This window comes from Rhododendron vialii, chromosome 5a (assembly GCF_030253575.1).
Source record: "Rhododendron vialii isolate Sample 1 chromosome 5a, ASM3025357v1".
NCBI classification, from domain to species: Eukaryota; Viridiplantae; Streptophyta; class Magnoliopsida; order Ericales; family Ericaceae; genus Rhododendron; species Rhododendron vialii.
In genome coordinates this window covers 13,018,027-13,038,634 of record NC_080561.1, presented here as the reverse complement: position 1 = coordinate 13,038,634, position 20,608 = coordinate 13,018,027, and the positions used below count along the sequence as shown (strand labels likewise).

Below are 20,608 nucleotides of genomic sequence, written 5' to 3'. Positions count from 1 at the left end.
ATATCTGAGTGAGTTGATTTTGTAATAAGAGTTATTAGAAACATATTTTAAACAATTAAATGGCTCCGATTATTAGCGTGGGACTCCAAACAAGATTTGGGTCAAGTTTTGTGTTACATTGTGTCCGATTATTCACGTAATTAACTTGCTTGTGGTTTTCGAAATCAATTTGGTTCATTCAGAGAGAGAGAGAGAGGGAGAGAGAGAGAGAGATGCTGACATATACAATTCCCGCAATTCAAGCGTGAAGCTGGGATTAAATTTTTCAAAAACAACTTACGGGGATTTCAGAAGTAAAACATTTTGCACTGGATGGGGTAAAACATTTTACACCCAAAAATGTTTTACTTGATGTTATCCAACCAAACACCACAAAGTGGGTAAAATAATTGTGAGGAAAATATTTTACTTCGAAACAAACGAAGCCTAAAATACAAAATTTGGAGTGCTATCATAAAAAATTGGAGTGCCAAAATCATTTACCTTCCGAAAATAAGCTATTTGTAGCAGGTGGTAATCTTTTGACACGTCAGGCAAATCGATGGACGTGGGTGCCTGCCCCTACGCGGGAACAGTTTGGCAAAAAAAAAAGTTAAAACTCTATTTTCTCGATCCTATGAAGCAGAAACGTGATTACGAGAGCTCTAGAGATAAAATTAAATTATGTCACTTTAGAATAATATGATCAGAATAATAAGATCTTCGTATTGATTTAAACGAATTGAGAATTTGAACACTTAATTTTTAACAATATTTTTAATATATAAATAGTTTAAAAAAATTATATTCCAATTTTCAATCCATTTGAACAAGGGCGAAAATCTTACTATTCTGATCATATTATTCTAAAGAGACATAATTAAATTTCATCTCTTGGACTTTTATAATCACGTTTCTGTTTCACATGATCCTAAATAAACTCTATTTCCAATCCTATGGAACAAAAATGTGATTTCGAGAGCTCTAGAGGAGGAGTTGAGCCGTCCGATCGGTACTATCTTTGGGATCCTATTGATAGACCTGGGTGGATTCTTCCACTTTGGGATGTTAGTGTTCCTTTTAAACATGTTGCCCTTTCTTCATCACCTAAAGATCACAAAAGTATTTGCACTGTGATGGTTCTAACAGGTATGCATTTTTTGGGCAACAACAGTTTAGTCCACATTTTTAGTTCTATTTTGTTCATCATTTTAAAAGTGGTTGAACATTATCTACCTTTTGGGAGCTCATACCTGTTCCCATAAGAATTATCAAATCCGCACATTATTTAAAACCTGATATTTCAACCTTCTATGCAAAAATTAGCTTAATTAGACATCAGTAAGTATTTGATGAGATTTGTGGGCCAAATTTTGAAACCAAAACAAGTACTATTGTTCGATCAAGCAGTCAAAAAATACATAAGAGATCAAGCACTTAACGCTATGAATGGAGCTTTTTTTGTTTGCGAGAAAGTTTAAAACATCAACCAAAATATTATCGGGTGTATTTTAATCACAATTAACGAATCTGATCATCGAGCTAGGTTGGACCCAGTACAAATTAACACCACACAAGGTGGGTAGTGCTCACAAAAATTTTCAGGTGGGTGAAAAGTACGAACACCACACAAGGTGGGTAGTGGCTCACAAACTTTTTCAGGTGGGTGAACAAACATAGCGCTCAAGGTTTTTTTTGTGGTCTTTTGTTTGTTAATTTTCTATTTTACCTTCCAAGCTTTTGTCTTGTTTGGACTTTGTTTTTAAGTCATCTGCCAAAATGCTTTCCCTTCTCAGTTTCTCTTGACTGTACAAACCTAAAAATATGAAAAAAGAGAGATCAAAATTGACGGAATCCACTACATACACAAAAAATTACAAATCTATATGTTGTTTTTTTTTTTTTATCACCAAAATTAATAAATGGTATTGTGATGGTCGATCTTAACAGGCATTCAAAGACCGGCTTTCGCATTTTGTCACCTAAGAGGAGGTAAATATGCATGGTTCAAGCAAGACAGCACCCTTGTGGAGCCTCACTCTTCAAACCACCAACTCATGCAATTCACCAATGCCATTGCATTCGATGGAAAGTTCTATGCATTGAGTTTACAAGGAACTCTTGCGGTTATGGCAAAAATCGATTCTCATTTCACTATCACAAGTTTAGGCACAAACAGGGCTGTTCCCAGTGTTCATGCAATGCATTTCAAGGAGTATTTGATTGAATCCAATGGAGAAATCTTGTTGGTTTTCTTAGTCTCTAGGAAATTTTATTCATAGGGTGAAAAATGTGGAGGTTTATCGGCTTCGGTTCGATAGACTCTCATGGGTGAAGATGGAGAGCATTGGGGATAGAACATTGTTTGTGGGGACTAATTGTTGTATGTCGGTTAATGCAAGCAAAATAGGATGTAGGGTAGATTGCATATATTTTAGCAATCAAACAGTTGGTGAGTGGTTGGTATATGATATGGAGAGAGGAAGCATCTCACCTAGTTGGGAAAACTATGATTCTAGTACAAGAGTTCTAGTGAGATGAACAGCGGCAGCTTCAGAATTTTAGTTCAGCAGTGACAAAATTATAAAAAAATTCTTTGTATATAGAGCTCTATATATGTAAAATGCCCATATTTACATTTGGATGAAATTTTACTGGGTCTAGTTTATTTTATTTACTTGAGCTATAGTACCTACTTACTCACAAACTTAAGTGATTTTTAACTTACTTTGACAATGTATGAATAATTTAGTGCCGACAATATTAAGAAAAAATACAATTGTGTAAAACAAATACGAAATTTTTAGCTCATTTTTTTGAATCTAGAGGGTTCGCTTGAACACCCTGCAAACCCAGTAAAATCGCCGCTGGAGTTGAACCCATAGCCAAAACAAGCCACAAGAAATAAAATTCAAGGTGTTCTTGGTTACTTGGGAATTTGAAGTTTTAATTTGTTTCCAGACAACTCACAACGGCCAGATCCTTCCAATGTTTCAGTTCTTTACCAAAGTCTTTGATCCAAATACAAAATAAGGAAATATGCTAGATGAATTTTATATATACTACAATTTAATAATTTCGACATGATTTGAGCCCAAATATTAAATCCTCGTTAATAATTCGTATCCTAACAACTCATGACGGCCAGAACCTTGAATACTGATGAATGACAACTCATGACGGCCAGCGCATACAAACTAGTTTTGGTCCCGTTTTAGGTCATGAAGGCAGGCGCAACGTGTTTTGAATACAACTAAAATAAATTAAGAAACTATTGATCACCTCCGCCAACGAAGCTGATTTATACGGAAAGATTTTTTTTAAATTAGGTTCAAACTGAGTTCCTTTTGTGCATGCTTGTGCCTGAAGGCGCGGATTGAACAATCAGCGCGCTTGCAAATCAACATTGTAACCGTGAACAAAGTATCAACCTGTTCATGTAACATCGAGGGGTCGTTCAAAATTTCAAAACAGCACATACACATAGAGAGAATATGCAAAATTAAACCTTGACCCAAAGGTAGACAATCCCGTGACAGATTGGACAATGGTGGGAGCTTTGCAATCGAAATAGCTGTTTAAACTGAGAAAAAAAAATGGAGTCAACTTGGTTTTGAATCGGCTGCCATTGGGAGTGTGTGTATGAGAGAGAGAGAGAGAGAGACAGAGAGAGAGAGAGAGAGAGAGAGAGAGAGAGAGAGGGGAGGAGAAGGATGAGGAGGAGTCATTGATTGGATTCATGATCAAAACTGATCTAGTAAAGGGTGTTCGTTCTCGAGGGGTGTTCGGATTCGAAGAAAATCACAGGGGGCCATCGGCTTTGGGAGCAGAGAGCTAGACGAAGGTGAGAGAGAGAGAGAGAGAGAGAGAGAGAGAGAGAGAGAGGAGGAGGAGGAGGAGGAGGAGGAGGAGAGAGTGAGATCTGAATTTTGATTGTGAGATCTGATTAGTGATAATTGTGCAATTACTATTGTTTAAGAGAAAGAATACTGTTTGAGAGAGAGAAAGAGCTGTAGGATTTAAGAAAAAAACCAATGGTTAAAATTTATAGAGAAATAAGATTCAAAAAGTGAACTATCTTATTATATTGATGTTCCATACCTGAAACATGGCATGACAGGTCATATGAACTAGTAGCAAACACAACAAGATTAAGAGAAATCTACACAAAAATAACGCAAGTGTACAACAACACTGCGCCACTCCGCTGTTCTTTCATCCACACCTTTGCATGACCATGGCCGCGAAGAAGCCCTATAGAAGTACATAATCCACTAATGATCGATCTGATCTCCCAGGGGCAAGAGGAAGCCCCATTACAAACACTGTTAATAAGTTGGAGTTCTTTATCAGATTCCATGATCCATAGCGGTCCGTCATTTCCTTCTTCGTCAATAGGAGTATTTAGGAGCCGTTCGGCTAAATAAGCCAAGTGGCTTATTTTTTTGTCCTTATTCAAAAAAAATTCGCATTTGTTAGTTTTTCGTTATTTTTTTGGGAATTATCGCTTCGTTATGACGAAAAGAATCTAAAAAGTAAAAAATTACAATCGAAACCTAATTTTTTTGAATAAGGACAAAAATAAGCTAATAAGCCAATTTTTTCGTCTCTATTAAAAAAAATTGGATTTCGATCGTAATTTTTTACTTTTTAAATTCCTCTTGTCATGAAGAAGTAATAATCCCTCAAAAATTGACAAAAAATTAACAAATGCGAAATTTTTTTGGAGGATTATTGCAAATCAAACCCTAATCGCAGCCCATTGAGTTGATTCGAAGGCTGTTCTTTGGCATACGAAATCGAGTTGGGTTGACCTACAAGCAAGGATTTCGGACGCTATTCTGCGTGCAATTGGGAATTTCGAGCACCAGTTGTCTGACTGGGGTCTTTCCGAACCATATTAGAGCCTTTCAACTTCATTCTTCTTCAGGTTTGATGGATTGTTGAGTTTTTGGCGGATTTGTCCTGTTTCTTTTAACGAATTGGAGAAATATTCACTTCTTGAAATATATTGTAAAAATAGTCTATCGTGCATTACGAAAAGATGTGATGTCATTTTACGAAGCTTGTGTGGCAATAAAATTCATGCATGCAAATAACGCATATTGGAAATGCGTCTTGGAAAAGACACTACAAGAAAATTTGGATTGGGTGACGACTGAAAATCGTCACAAATTGCATGTTTTTCGTCACAAATAATATAGGTGACGAAAACTAATTTGTCGACTAAAGGTTGTCGAGGATTCCTACCTGGTGACGAAATCTACTTTTCGTCACCTATATTGCTTTTTGGTGACGAAATATTTCGTCACCAAAAAATGAATAATTTGTGACGAAAATTTTTTCATCACTTATTGTGCTTTTTGACGACGAAATTTTTTGTCATCAATTATTTTTTTTGTGACGAATTTTGGGTCTCAACAGTGACAAAAAATTTCGTCACTAATATAAGAAATCGGTGACGAAATTTTTCGTTGCAAAAGACGTTTTCATATGGAAAAAAAATCCTTCTTTCTTACTCCTACTGGGTTTCGAACCCAAGTCACTTAAGTTTTTCGCGCAAGCTCTGACCAACTGCACCACACACACTTTTCAATAAATATTTGAAATATCTAATATATAACATATATGTTTAACATGAAAATATATTTCGAATGTAATGTTGAACCTTTAAACATTAAAATTAGCAATTTTGATAAACATGAAAGTTGTAGGCAATTGAGTTATTGTTCAAACCCAATTTGAATTATTTCAATCAGAATTTTTAGTAAAGAGTTATGTCCGAAATACATTTAGTGACAAAGCGCAATTCATAAATTTCGTCACGAAATGTACCCATTTGCCGACGAAATATATTTTTCGTCACTAAAGTTAAGCATTTGGTGACGAAAAAAATATTTCGTTACTAAATTGGTCTCATTTGGTGACGAAATATATATTTTGTCACCAAATGATTATCTTTGGCGACGAAAAATAATTTTGTCACCTTTATTAAGCTTTCAGTGACAAAAAATGTATTTCGTCGCCAAATGAGAACCTTTGGTGACAAAAATATTTTTTTCGTCGTTAAACATGTATAATTGATGATGAAATTATTTTGTCACGGAAGTTGTCAAAACAGTGACGAATTTATTTTTTCGTCGCCAAATATACTCATTCAGTGACGAAATTAAATTTCGTCGCCACTTTTTCGTCACCAATTTTCATTTTTCTTGTAGTGGATATCGCACATCTTCAAGATGCGTTTCGAGAGGGGAAAAAAAAAGAGAGAACGCGCATCTATATCCTCGGCAATGCTATCCAACAGCGTTCGCTCACCTCCTTGGACTTCGTCTAGAAGGTGTTCAACAAGTTCGACACCAACGGCGACGGCAAGATCTCCGTCTCCGAGCTCCGTTCCGTCTTCAAGGCCCTCGGCGTCGATACCAGCGCGTCCTCGGCCGACCTGACCGACGCTGTGACGGAGATCGACAAGGATGGCGACCACGCGATCGATCTCGAGGAGTTCGCCGACCTCCACCGCCGCGGCGGCGGCGAGAGCAACAACGGCAAGGCGATCGGCGACGCGTTCAAACTAACCTCCGGAGAAAATCCCAAAAACATTGGTCAATTTCCCCTTTTCCAAAAACCAGCTTCTTATCTTCATTATATAAGCCTAGAAAAAGCTAAAAACATTAGTTCTTAACCCACTGCCCAAACTCTATCCGAAGCCTTGGTCACTTAAATCCAAATTCTCGAAGCATTCGCTAAAGTAAAGTTTCGCGGTGAGATTGTGCTCATTTCGCCTAGTTCATACGTTTGAGGGGAATATCCGGGCTCGTTCAAAGAAGTTCAGTCTTCGTCTATTTTTCGATTTTCGGTAATATTCCTATACTTTACTTCAATTCTAATAATATCATTGCATCGCGAATTAAATTTCTTATATTTCCTTGCCCCCTTTCCCATACTTGCTTAAATCATTTTGAAAACTCTTTTAAAATCTCATAAATAAAAGTAGAGACTAACCATTTTGGTTCGGTGGGGTGGGTGCCTAACACCTTCCCATCTCGTAACCTAGCTCCTAAACCAAGATCATCTCTGGTACTGACGGACTGGTAGTCTCGATTTTTGTACGTTAAATTTAGTTGCTTGGTTAACCTTAAAATCAAGTGGCAACTCTAAAACGGTGCTCTAATATTCCAAGGTTTCTCGCGGAGCATATAAAAATATATGCGGGTAACCACATTATCCTAGTGGCCCCATAATATTTTTTTTGATAACTTAGTACTCTGGACCAATTTACTCACACCTTGAATAATGTAGAGACCCGTAATTTCAGAAATTATTAAAAGGTTTATTAATATTAGAAATTGAGGAAAATATGAAATATGTGTTTATGAGATTTGGGATCAATGTGAAAGGATTGTTAGTGGAGGGGGTGCAAGTGTGAGTTGTGTGTGTGTGTGAGTACATATAGGTGTGTGTAGAGTAAGGGATTAAAAATCCCAACTCCAGTCTCTCTCTCCATCTCCCGACATCTCTCTCTCTCGGCTCTCCCCCACTCTCATTTAAGAGCCCATCAAAACCACTTAAGCTCTACACAAACCAACCCCCACTTTGTCTTCTAAACGCGATTCAAGCTTCGAACTTCATGGATCAAGCTCGGGAAAGGATTATTCGGTTGAGATTGAAGATTTTGGAGTCTAGGGCTCGAAGAATCTCTTGGGTGCAGCTTTGATAATCGAGGTAGGATTCCTCTCACTCTTTATATGTTCTTGAGTTGGTTTTGTGCATGAAATCGGGTCTATGGTTATTGTGATTGTTGTTATAGTTGAAACCCATGAAAATCTACTTAGAATCTACTTGAACAGCCATTGTTATCGATACCATTTGCTTTGTTATTGATACATTTGTGTTCTAAAGCCTAGAAAACTCATTGTTATCGATACCGTTGGTAATCGTTATCGATACCTTTACGTTACCAAACCCAGAAAACCACTCGTTATCAATACCTTCAATCTCTGTTATCGATACCCTTGCGTCTGGAATGCATCTGAACCAAATGGTATCGATACCATTTTCCGTGGTAGGTATCGATACCTATTGCTTATCTCCCAGCTTTCACTGTTTTGCTTCATTTTTTACCGTTTTGATTTTCAATCACTTCTAGCTATTCTAAACCACTTCCAAACATAGTTGTTTGCAACCCAATGAGTCCTTGGTCATCCTCGTTCATTGGTTCTCATTGCGTCGAATTCGAGTATTATATGGAAAGAATTATCATTCTAATGCTTTGTCGAGGTATTGTTCATCTAGCTATGGATGATATTGTGAGATGTTAAGATAGATGGAGTGAGCTCGTTGAAGTTAAATATAGGTGTTGATAGGGTGAAATGTTAGATAGGAGGATGGATAGATCATGAGAAGCAATGTGAGAACTTGACAATTGATGCTGTGTAGTACGAAGCGTGAGTTAAGATAACGAGTTTGGAAACGAAATGGAAATATGAATTGGTATGTGGACCGCTTACTTAATGTCAATCTCCCTCTATCTACAATTGTGAAATTAGAGCATTGAAACACATATGACGAAAAGCAATACAAATGAGTTGTAATCGGCATACGGGGTCTTGATACCCGGAACTTAAATCGGATGTACGGGGTCATGAGCACCCGGAATGTAAAACGGATGTACGGGGTCATGAGCACCCGCAATGTAGAACGGATGTACGGGGTCACGAGCACCCGGAAATGTATTGTGGGTATATGGGGCCCTAAGACCCGGAAAATTTCTTAAACTCATTGTTCGGTGTGTTGATGGAGGAAGAGCTACTTGAGCTCATATTGGAAATCAATTAGAGATGTACGGGGTCCTTAAAACCCGGAATGTAAGTCAACAACCATAAAAGTGTACGAGATGGAGTTGATTAATAAGGACAAATGAAAGATGGCTAATAGATTGATTAATGACAAGTGATGTACTCCTTGAGCCTTGAGTTCCCTTCATGAAGTTACGTTGGTTGTATTCTCTTTCATTATCTCCGACATCATTTTTTTTAGTGTTCAAATATTCTCATTTGCATATAAAGTTTGTAGAGATTTTTCTACTGGGCATGTGTTTTGCTCAAACCTATCATTTTTTCAGGTACATCTCAAGAACATTAGCATGGAGTACTTGGCGTGCATATCATCCCATTCTTTTGAAAGTGAACACCGATGAAACAACTTAGATATCTCTTGTAAACTCTTTTGGGAAGGCATGAATTGTAATTTCCATTTAAATCATTGGTTTAGAAGTATTGTAACCACTTAACTTATCTTTTGACTAAACTTTGGAACTATTGGAGCCAGAGTGCCATTGTTGTAATCTTTTGAACTTGGTTGTACTCAATAAAAGAATATGAGAAAGTCTTTTAGGGTTATCATAAGTATACTGCCGCGGTTTTCCTTTAAAAAGTTATTGTATTACTAGGTTGAAAATCGAGGGCGTGACAAATAATCTAGGGACCAATCTCACCGTCCACTAGCTGTGGGTCTAGCTAGGACAAAGCTGGCCCCAAAGGAGTTGATTGCACCTAGAAGATTAAGGTTTTGAACTTGAGACGAGAGAGCAAACTCTTACTTCGCTATTTCCAAATAAATCTTCTAACCATCTCCAATCCTTACTCTATTTTTTCATGAGAAATCAGAAATTGTTGATCAGAAGCTTAACCAAAATTGACCAATTTAATTACCACGAAAACCTCATCAATCTTTTTCATGGCATCCCCAAAAGTAGTAACCTTCAATTAGTCCAATGAATATGACTTTTCGTTGAAGAAATGCCCAGTGGTAGAGCAATCCAATCAACAGAAAAAAGGAAGAAGTCAAGTATAATCACAGAACAAATACAATATGGGTTGGGAGTCTTGGGACCAATGCATCATAAAATACAGGACACATGACCATATGGACATTGTAGGGGGCCGAAATATCTGAAGGGTAGATTAACGCCCCACCGAGCGTCACGTGCCTTCGTCGAGCCTGGATGCGTTTGAGTTCGCCCGGTGCTTTCCAAACGCTCGGGTTTCCTCTTGTTCGGATGCGCTGTTCTTCGGAAAGGACATCCGAGGCTCGGGAATTCATCGTGCGTCAGATGAAGGTTCACCGAGTGTAGATGATTATGGAACCTTTCAGAAATATCTTGTGATAAGTGAGCTGCCGTTTCTGATATTCGAAGTGACGGCTCTGAACGATGTGACCTTTCTGACATCGGCCCATGTGACTCTGTAAGACTTGGGAAGTAAAACTCATTAAATGGTTCTGCAACCTGACGTCATCCGAGCGATGCTTGACGCGTGGAAAGCAAAGCAATCTTGCTCAACACGCAACCCCCTTTGCCTATAAATAGGAGGAGTATTGTTACTAAAAGGGGGGTCTGATCTTCTGGGCAAGAACACCACTCTTCCCTCTCAGCATATTTTTTTACTAAACTTCTTCTTCTTTTCTCTCCCTTTACTGACAACACCATCGGAGCTTCTTCCCGGAGGAACAACCCCCTCCGGTTCTGCAGGTAACTCAAGATTGGCGTCATCTCTCTCGGCAGTTACATCAGAAGGGATCATGCAGAAAACCCACCCCCACAATTGGCGACTCTGCTGGGGAAAACTTTAATAACTCTGGGGGTGTTCTTTGTGTTCTTAACTAATTAAGGTCCGGACAAGATTGTTATCTCAAACTCAGTCTGTTCCTCGTGTTTAAGTTGAACAAATGGCGCAACGCCTCTCACCTCCGGGTTCGGAGAATTTCACTTTGGGGCTCGAGGGCTATGGATTTATTAGCCTCGAACCCCGTCAAGCGGCTAGGACGGTTCCACCAGTGGCCCGCCAACTTTCTTTCCCACCTACCGAGTTGGATATCACATTGGCCGAACAGAAACGTCAGGCGGCGGTTATTGCGATGCTGCAACAACGGTTGGAGGAGCGAGACGGAGGGGTGACTGCAACCCCTGCGCAAGAGCATACAGCCGAGCCAAGTCGACTGAAGAGATCCAACAAACGAGGCAGACCGTCCCACCCAGCCCAAACGGCCGAACTCGCTGTTCCCGAGCGACGAACTGTATTTGAGCGCCTTGATCAAGGGGCTTCGCGACCTCGGCTGACGAGCATTATTCGTGCCGAGAGTACCCGATCCTCGGCAACGGGCTCCACAGCTGGAACTAATAAAGGAGGCGAGTTTGCCCGAACACAATACCATTCCGAACGACGAATGCGTCAAAGAAGTGGGAAGAGGCCCGTGGATTTAAATGATCCACCTCGGCGACCCCGCACCAGCAGCAATCGAGAATATTTGTTTCGATCGCGACATGATCCCGAACGCCTCGACGGGCGACACTCTGCCAGCTCTGGCAGTCTCCACCGAACAGAAAGCCAAGGAAACCGTTCGGAGCGCGATAATACGATTGTCTTGTACGATCAACTCACAGGCTTGCCGACCGTGTACCAACCCGTCAACCCAGCTCTTCAACCTCGGCACGCTCCTTTGACGGGCCCAACGGAGGCGCGTGCGCCTTCGATGTTGGCCACTCGGCCACCAAAGGAAAAAGAGGAGCATCGTCGGCACCATCGGCGGGAGAAAAGAAAGACTCCGGAGCCGCATACTAACGTTCCTCCCCCTGTTGTCCCACAGATCCCAGCCGAAGACAATTCGAAGCTCGGGAAAGCAAAGGCTTCCCCCTTCGTGGATGCTATTCAACAAGAGCGGCCGCCAGACAGGTTCGTCATGCCAAAGCTGAAACGTTATGAGGCAAAAGAAGACGCAGTCGCGTTCATTTGTCGTTTCAGGCAAACCATGAGCCTCCATAACTTTTCTGACGCCCTTATGTGTAAAATCTTCCCGCTCACTCTCAGTGAACCAATCATGTTGTGGTACAATCAGTTAAAGCCCAAATCCATTTCTTGCTTCAACGAGCTCGAGTTGGAGTTCAGCAAACGCTTTGTCACCAGCAACATTCAGCCGAAGACACTATCGATGCTGGTGAACATGCGAAGAACGGCGGGAGAGACTCTACGGCTCTACACCGAGCGCTACTGGGAGGTCTATAATCTTATTCCCGACTGTGATCAAGGAGTCGCGGCCGAGTCTTTCATGAATGGGTTGGATCCAACCTCGGCAATGTTTCGTGATCTCTCGCGTAATCCACCTAAGACAATGGGAGAGCTCATGACAATAATCGAGAAGGATTGCGTCCACGAAGAAGCAATGGCCGAGCGACATACGCCAAAGGCTCCGGAACCTGCCAAAACGATAGGGCCGAAGAAGCAAGTATCGAACGTTCGCCAAGGGCAAGAAAGCCAGGGTAGCTCGGGCCAGGCATCCAACAAGCCGAACAACAGGGGCTGACCCCCGCAGCACCCTCAGCCACAATCCTGGACACAGACAAAAAGAGAACCACGGCCCGACGAGTACGTGGCCGAGCATACGGTATTCACCGAACCTATCTACAAACTCCTTAACATCATTGGCAAATTGCCATTCTTTGTTTGGCCAACGGTACTCCTGGGCACCGTCGGCGGCGGACCGGGGATGTGCACGTATCATAAAGAGCGCAGCCACTACACCACGCAATGCCCACATTTCAAAAGATATCTAGAAGAACTGGCAGCTGCCGGTCACCTAAATCAGTGGATTGATGTTCGGCGAAATCCACTTCCCCCACCTCCTCCTCTTATTGGCAATCTCGTAAGCGTTATACAAGGGTTGGTTTCCGAAGGAAGGGCGGCCGAGCTCCGTTCGGAAATTGACAGAGCTGTTACCTCTTCATCTGTCTGCAACGTGGGCGCTCCAGGAAAGCGAAAATGGGAGGATCAGAACTTCGGCAGCCCTATTACTTTCTCATTTGGTGACTTGAAAGGTGTACAACTCCCTCACACGGACGCCCTCATTGTCACTGTTGCAATTGAAAAGTCAACCGTACAACGGGTATTAATAGATCAGGGAAGCTCGGCCGACGTGATGTTTTATTCCACTTATCAGAGCCTTGGATTATCTCCAGCTCGACTTCGGACAGCCTCTACTCCACTCGTCAGTTTTACGGGAGCCCTAGTTTGGCCACTCGGCTTGATTACCCTCCCTGTACGAGCTGGATCGCGGGTCTTAGAGATCGAGTTTGTGGTGGTCGCTTCGCCCAGCCCTTACAACGTCATACTTGGCCGAACCTGGATACATGGGATGCAAACGGTTGCTTCAACCTATCACCAGGGGGTGAAATTCGTTGGATGGAATGGGCGTCAAGAAAGTCTCCGAGGAGATCAAATCCAATCAAAGAAATGCTACATCAGCACTGTAACGAACAAGCAGAGCTGTATGGAGGTACAATCCATGGCTGCCACTCCTCCCCCAGTGATTGAGGATGTTGGTGTACCGGCCGAACAACGGTCAACCGAGGAGCTAATACGTTTTTCCATTCCTGGGGAAGAAGGAAGACATTTTTTGATTGGGAGTTCGCTAAGCATGGCCGAACGCGAGGAGATGTATGCATTCTTGATGAGGAACATAGAAGTCTTCGCATGGACTCCACAAGACATGCCGGGCGTGGACCCTTCGTTCGCCATGCACTTATTGAACGTCGATCCGAATAGGCGGCCGGTGGTGCAAAAAGTCCGACGTTCATCAACCGCACATACCGAAGCTGTAATAGCAGAAGTGAATCAACTGTTGGAAGCTGGCGTCATTCGGGAAGTGCTATATCCCACCTGGCTTGCCAATCCAGTGGTTGTACCGAAGAAAAATGGGAAACTAAGGGTTTGTGTCGATTACATAAACCTCAATGATGCCTGCCCTATGGATTGATTCCCCCTTCCTCGGATTGAGCAGATGGTAGATGCAATGGCAGGATGTGAACGCTTGAGCTTCATGGATGCGTATCGGGGCTATCATCAAATAGCTTTGGATCTGGAAGATCAGGAGAAGACGACCTTCATCTCGCCTCGGGGAACTTTCTGCTACAATGTTGTCCCGTTCGGCCTGAAGAATGCTGGCACCACCTTCCAGCGCTCCATCACGAAGATGTTTCCTGGCATGCTCGGCGTAAAAGTAGAAGCTTATATTGACGATTTGGTTTGCAGAAGCATATTCACTCGGGATCACCTTCGGGATCTGGGAGAGGTCTTTGCTGTTCTAAAACATAGGAAGTTGCGTCTCAATGCCGAAAAGTGTGCATTCGGCGTCAGCTCGGGGAAATTCCTTGGGTACATGGTGAATCGCCGAGGGATCGAAGCTGACCCTACGCAAATCTTGGCCGTGCAGAGGCTCCGAGCTCCAACTACTATTAAAGAGGTACAGCGGCTCACAGGGATGGTTGCTGCCTTGAACCGTTTCATTCGGCGTTCGAGCGATCTCTGCCGACCGTTCTTCCGAGCAATCACAACTAGCCGATGCAGATTCGTGTGGACAGAGGAGTGTGAGCAGGCTTTGCAATCCTTAAAGCAATACCTATCTCACGCTCCTTTGCTCGTCAAGCCCCTACCTGATGAAGACCTGTATCTGTACCTTGCTGTCTCTAATCATGCTACGAGCGCGGTTCTTGTTCGGAAAAAGGGAATGGAGCATCAACCAAACTTCTACTCCAGCAAAACGATGACGGACTCTCAGACGAGGTATCTGCCTATGGAGAAATTGGCATTGGCTCTTGTTTCCGCTAAAACGAGCCTCTTGCCTTACTTTCAAACCCATAGGATTGTGGTCCTTACTGAGTTTCCTCTCAAAGCTGTCCTTCGGAAGACAGACACGTCGAGTCGAATCCTGAAGTTCTCTCAAGACTTGGCCAATTTCGACATCCAATTCGAACCACGGACGGCCATCAAGGGTCAGGCCTTGGCAGATTTCTTTGCCGAGCTCACTCTCGGCTTGCAAGACGAAGCCAATGCTCTGGCCACTGCCGCTGAATAAGCTCGAAAACAAGAGGAAGAGGTTCTTGAAGGCCCATCCAACTGTCCTTTGGAGCCCCTTCGTGCTCGGTACTCCTTCGGATGGAAGAAACCGAAGCGACAATGGAGGCTGTTCTCCGGCGACGCTTGGCGATTGACCGTGGATGGAGCGTCTAACGTTCATGGAGCTGGGGTAGGTATCGTCCTTGTGTCTCCGAGTGGGACGGTGCACGAAAGCGTCGTCTCGATCGGATACCCGGCGACGAACAACCAAGCGGAGTACGAAGCCCTGATCGCGGGCCTCCAACTTGCTCTTCGGTTGGATGCAGATTCAGTTCATGTCTTTTGTGATTCCCAGCTCATTGTGGGTCACTTGAACGAAGAATATCAAGCCAGAGATCAACGTATGAACGCTTACGTAAGCCACGTATTGGCCTTATTCGGACGATTTGGCCGAGTAAAAGTCGAATGGATTGCTCGGGAGCACAATGCACATGCTGACGCCCTGGCAGGTCTTGCTTCTGTTTACAAGACCTCGGGCGATCGCACTATTACTTTCGATGAAGTGGCAACCCCGAGCTTTGAGCAGCCTTGCGAACAGGTGATGACCATATCCCTCGGTGTAAGTCAGTTGGATCTAGTGATTGCTTACTTAAAGAACCAGGTGGTGCCAACGAACAAGCGAGAAGCCTATAAACTCCGTTGCCGAGCGGCTAATTTTTTCCTTGATCCGAACGATAAATTGTACCGACGGACTTTTACTGGCCCGGATCTGCGCGTCGTCCACGACGACCTTGTCCAACCTGTTCTGGAGGAACTCCATTTAGGAAGTTGTGGTGCGCATTCAGGCGGACGATCCCTTGCACACCGAGCGTTGACACATGGCTACTGGTGGCCGAAGATGGTGAAGCAATCAGAAGACTACGTCAAGCAGTGTGTTCGGTGCCAGAAGCAAGCATCTCTCATCCACCAGCCTGCCTTCCCCCTCAAAATGATCACTAGTCCATGGCCATTTGCGATCTGGGCTTTTGACATAGTTGGCAAGATGCCGAAGGCGCCCGGAGGATTCGAGTATATGCTCACAGCCACGGATTTGTTTACTAAATGGGTTGAAGCCTCCCCCTTGGTCAAAACTACAGCTGGTGACGTGGAACGTTTTATTTGGAAGCATATCATCTCAAGGTTCGGCGTGCCGTACGCCATACTTTCTGACAATGGCTCCCAGTTTGTTGCATCCGCTATCAAAGCTTTTTATACAAAATGCCACATCACGATCCATAATTCCTCGGTGGCCTATCCTCAGGGTAACGGGCAAGCCGAAGCGTCAAACAAGACCATCACTCGGGGGCTGAAGTGTCGTTTGGACCGCAAGCTCGGCGAATGGGTGGAAGAGCTTCCACACGTCTTATGGGCCTATCGTACCACTCCTCGGCTGTCTACCGGTCGCACTCCATTTGCTATGGCATATGGCATGGAGGCTGTCCTCCCCTTGTCCACTCTTATTCCTACAGCCCGAACAGAAAATTTTAACCCAGTGGATAACGACTCCCTTGTGGGGGCCGAGTTAGACCTCGCCGAAGAACTTCGTGACAACGCCAACCTTCGGCACGCTGCGTATCAGCAAGAAGTCGCGATGGGCTACAACAGGAATGTTCGTGCTCGTCCATTTAATGTTGGGGACTTAGTCCTTAGGATGGTTACCGAAGCGTCAAAATTGACCAAGCTGAAGGATCCCTATGAAGGACCTTACCGAGTGGTAGAGAAGATCGGGCATGGTGTCTACAAGCTTGCTGAGATGGATGGCACGCCAATTGCTAATCCATGGAATGCCCAAAAGCTTAGGAAATTCCATGGCTAGTATTGGTCTCTTTTGTATTTACATTTTTGTTCGGCCCATACGCTTTTGAGCGTCATGTACTTAATACAAGTTTGTCTTCTCTATTCTGTTTTATTTCTGTTCTTATGCCTGGGATATTTCTTCTAGCTCCGGTTACGTCTTCCGTTCGGGTGAAAATCTCGAAGCCCATGATAATTTGTTTGTTCGGGTGAAAATCTCGAAGCCCATGATAATTTGTTCGGCTCCGTTTACCCATCCTACTGCCTTATTTTATTCCTCTAGTAATACAATAGGGCAGGGGGCCACTATATGGGTAAACCGGAGTTCATCTCTTAGTAACTTCAAAATCACATATTCAGTTCTTCCGAATGAAAAGACTTTGAAAATTTCTGAGTTGTGATGTATCTACCGAATAAAAAGACATGGCAAATATTTATAGATACTTGGAAACAACATCCATACCGAACGAATAGACGATTATCATTCAAAAAGAGATTCTCCAACATGACTTAGTTACATCCAATGGTTGGCAGGGTTCCAATCGTTCGGAGCCAATCATATTCAAAAACAAGTAATAATAACAAAACAAAACGAGAACAAATTTAATCTGCTGCAGCGTCGGCAGGGGCTGGTAGGGTTGGAGCGTCGGCAGGGGCTGGTAGGGTGGTTGAGTCGGCAGCGTTAGCTGTTGTCTTTTCTTCTACCGCTTCGGCAGGGGCGAGCAGTGGTACTTCCACCAGACTCCTCCTTTTGTCGCCAGGCTCAACGCTTGCGTCGTCGCAGCCCCTGTTGTAGCCGAGCATGAAGCTCTCTTTGTGCTGGCCCTCCTTGATCTCATCTTGCACTTCGATGATTTGATCGGCCACATCTTCCTCGGCTTGGGCATACCCCTTCTCGTACTGCCCCTGCATCTCCTTCTCCATCTCTTTTTTCATTTCTTCTCTCCCGAAGGCTCTCCCCTCAGCCAGCCCCTCATCTTTTCCTTCGGCTCTGGTTTGCTCGGCCGACTCCTGCAGCCCCTTGATGAGGTCGTTCTGATTAGCAACCTGGACCTCGAGGCTTTGCCTTACGAGCTCGGATTGCTCCAAGCCCTTCTTGTAATCCTCAGCCAGGCCCTTGTTGTACTCAACCGACTGCTTCATCAGTCTTGCCTTCATGTCATGTTCGGTAAGATGAAGTTGGGTACTTATTATGGACTGGGTTGCCTGTAAGCAAAACAAAATGAAGGTTATTCCGACGAAATAGAGCAAATGTACAAAAAAATCATTGCACAAACAAAAAAAAAAAAAATTTTATTTACCCTTCGGACGTGATAGTAATATTCACTCAGGGCTGCTTTCAGAGTGGGGGGACTCTGTACATCCCTCGGCAGAGCTAGCCCCGAGTGAAGAGCGTAAGCCAGGGACGGATCCTCCCTCAGGCTGTCCGATTTGAGAATCTGTTTCTTACTTGGGGTGATGAAATTGGGCACCCACGGGGTGTCGGCTTCCGAAACAAGTTCTCTCTCCCCCTCTGTTTGAGCCCCTCCCGGAAGCTCAACTTCTTGGCCCTTTCCCTTCGGGGCTGCCTTCGCCTTCTTGCTGGCAAGAGGCTCCTTCGGGGAAAGAGGGTCGCTCTGTGGCCGTTTTTTAGAAGCAGGTGGTGGTGGGGTTTCCTTGCTCGGGACCGAACCCGAAGCACCCGGGGCTACAGCCTTCCGAAGCTGGGCCTTTTGCTTCTCTTTCTCCTCCTGCTTCTTCTGGAGAACATCCTTGAGATTCCTCGGAGGCATATCTTCTTGCTCGATGAAAGGGTCTCCTTCGGTAGGAAGTCGGATTGTTCCTCGGAGTGGTCTGTCCTCGCTCGGAAGAAACTCCTCCGGCAGATCTTTCGAACTGGCTAGGGAGGCAAGGTCACCTTCGTCTGTAACCTTCCCTCGGATTCTCCCTCCGTAGGCCGGTTTGTAGTTTAGGATCGTTGGTGCGTCTCTCTCTTCTCTTGGGATTGTGAGAAGCGATGTAGCTAACCCACAATCCTTGGCAGCCCTCAACAAGTCCCTGTTGACTTTGGTGGTATCTGTATGGAGCGAAAAACGAAGGAAAAATGATAACGAATTAGAAAAAATAGCTAGTATCCGAACGTGAGAAATGAGCTATTGAAATTGAAAACATATTCCTTACTTGGGGAGCCCTTGCGAGTTGCGACCCCAAACATGCCGTGCTCACGAAGTGGAAATTCGTAATTACCTCGGACTTCGACATAGTCTGAGGCCCACTTCTCTGAGTCGTACATCCCTTCGGGAATGATCTTTACCATGTTTCTTCAAGAACATAGATAATATCTGGAATACCGAACATTCCGAGACATCATGTAGTTCTCAAAGATATGATGAGCCTCGAGCCTAAACATCTTGAGGTCGGCCAACTTTATAATTGAGTGAATGATTCGGTATGAGTTGACACTCAGCTGGCACGGGGTAAGTTCGAATCGGTAGAGGATCTCCCTTAAGATCCTATGCACGGGGAACCGAAGCCCACCTTCGGTGATCGCCATCAGGGGCACAGTGATGTGCTCGTCACTGGATGTTATACGGTTGCCCGGTACAGGAGTTATGATGACGTCATTGGGAACGTTGTAGGCTCTTCGGAAAGACTCAAGGCTGGCTTGGTCTTTGAAGGAGTCCCAGTAGGGACAAGGATCCCTTCCCGTTCGGTCGGGAATCACGTCGGGGTCCAGTTGAACAATTTTTCTCTTCGCCTTTGGAGGGTTAGACGAAGACTCTCCGAAGACGCCAGTTTCCTCGATCGTTCGGCTGGAAGAAGCGACTGGAATTTCTTTTTCCGACTCGGCTTCATCAGCTCCTTCGGCGTTCTTTTCCCCTTATACTTCGTCATGAAGAGGCTCTCTATCAGGCGACTCCTCATCTATGTCTATTATGTTGGGGTCTGGCCCCATTGTTTGGAGAGGAGTTACCCGGGCGGGGTAGTCGATTCCTTCAACTCCCTCGGGAACTCTGCTACTTGACCCCGTTCGGTAGTTCCGAGCGAAATCTCTTATGGCATCGGCCAGACCTGGATCATCCCTACCAAAATCTGAAGCTCCAGTATCCACCGAGCGATAAGATTCAGCTGAAGAGGTTGACTTTGAAGACTCCATACCTAAAAACAGATCAGTGCATGGGAGGAGACCGTTAGCGATTTGCATGGTCAGGAATCTACGTGCCTATGTTCGGTGTTCTATATTATTCGGGGGGATTCCAACTCTGCTCGGTTGCTTCCCGAACGATAACCCTTCATACGAAATATAAAAGTAAAATATATATTCCGAGTAAGGGATTCCTACCACTAAGGGAAATAAGAGGAGCCCGACGCGTTTCCAATGGGAAACCAGGGGTTATCGAGCTTTTTCAAGATTGACCATTCGAGGGAACTTTTACTTGAAAGAGGGTCTCATGTTCGGAAGAACACGATTTGAAAGTGTTCATGTGTTCGGAAGAACACATGAACACCTGGGTAATTGGGTGGTTGTTTCAGTCCAGACGAAAAGGAAGACGCCAACAAAAGAGGGCAAAAGTATTCCAAAAATGATCAAAATACATCGAGAAATGGAAGAACTTGAGAAATACCTGAGAAATCAAGGGGAATCTGTGATCAAAACCTTCAAATCTGTAGATTTCTGGCGATCTTTTGGTCTGAAACGGCGCTTGAACAAGGGAAGACGATCGACGAGAGGAGAGAGTGATTTTCTCTCTCCTACCCTGCCCCTTTTTATACTAAGCTCGGAATTCGAAACGGGCTTGAACCCTGGCCGTTGGATTTAGGCGGGAGATTGATGTGACGCTCGATGAATGACACGTGGCAAGCGAGAGGTGTGCCGTACCGCCACCCAATACGATCGCGACACCTGGCAACGTTTCAAATCGGCGGCT

At 44.0% G+C, this 20,608-nt stretch overlaps 1 protein-coding gene across 1 annotated transcript; it reads left to right on the top strand.

Moving 5' to 3' along the window:
• Positions 1 to 935: 935 nt before the first annotated feature.
• Positions 936 to 2,500, top strand: LOC131327592 (uncharacterized). The gene is made up of 2 exons (XM_058360742.1): positions 936 to 1,128; positions 1,930 to 2,500. Exons 1-2 carry the CDS (start codon positions 936 to 938, stop codon positions 2,259 to 2,261), a joined length of 525 nt encoding a protein of 174 aa, XP_058216725.1. The 3' UTR covers positions 2,262 to 2,500.
• The last annotated feature ends 18,108 nt before the right edge of the window (positions 2,501 to 20,608 follow it).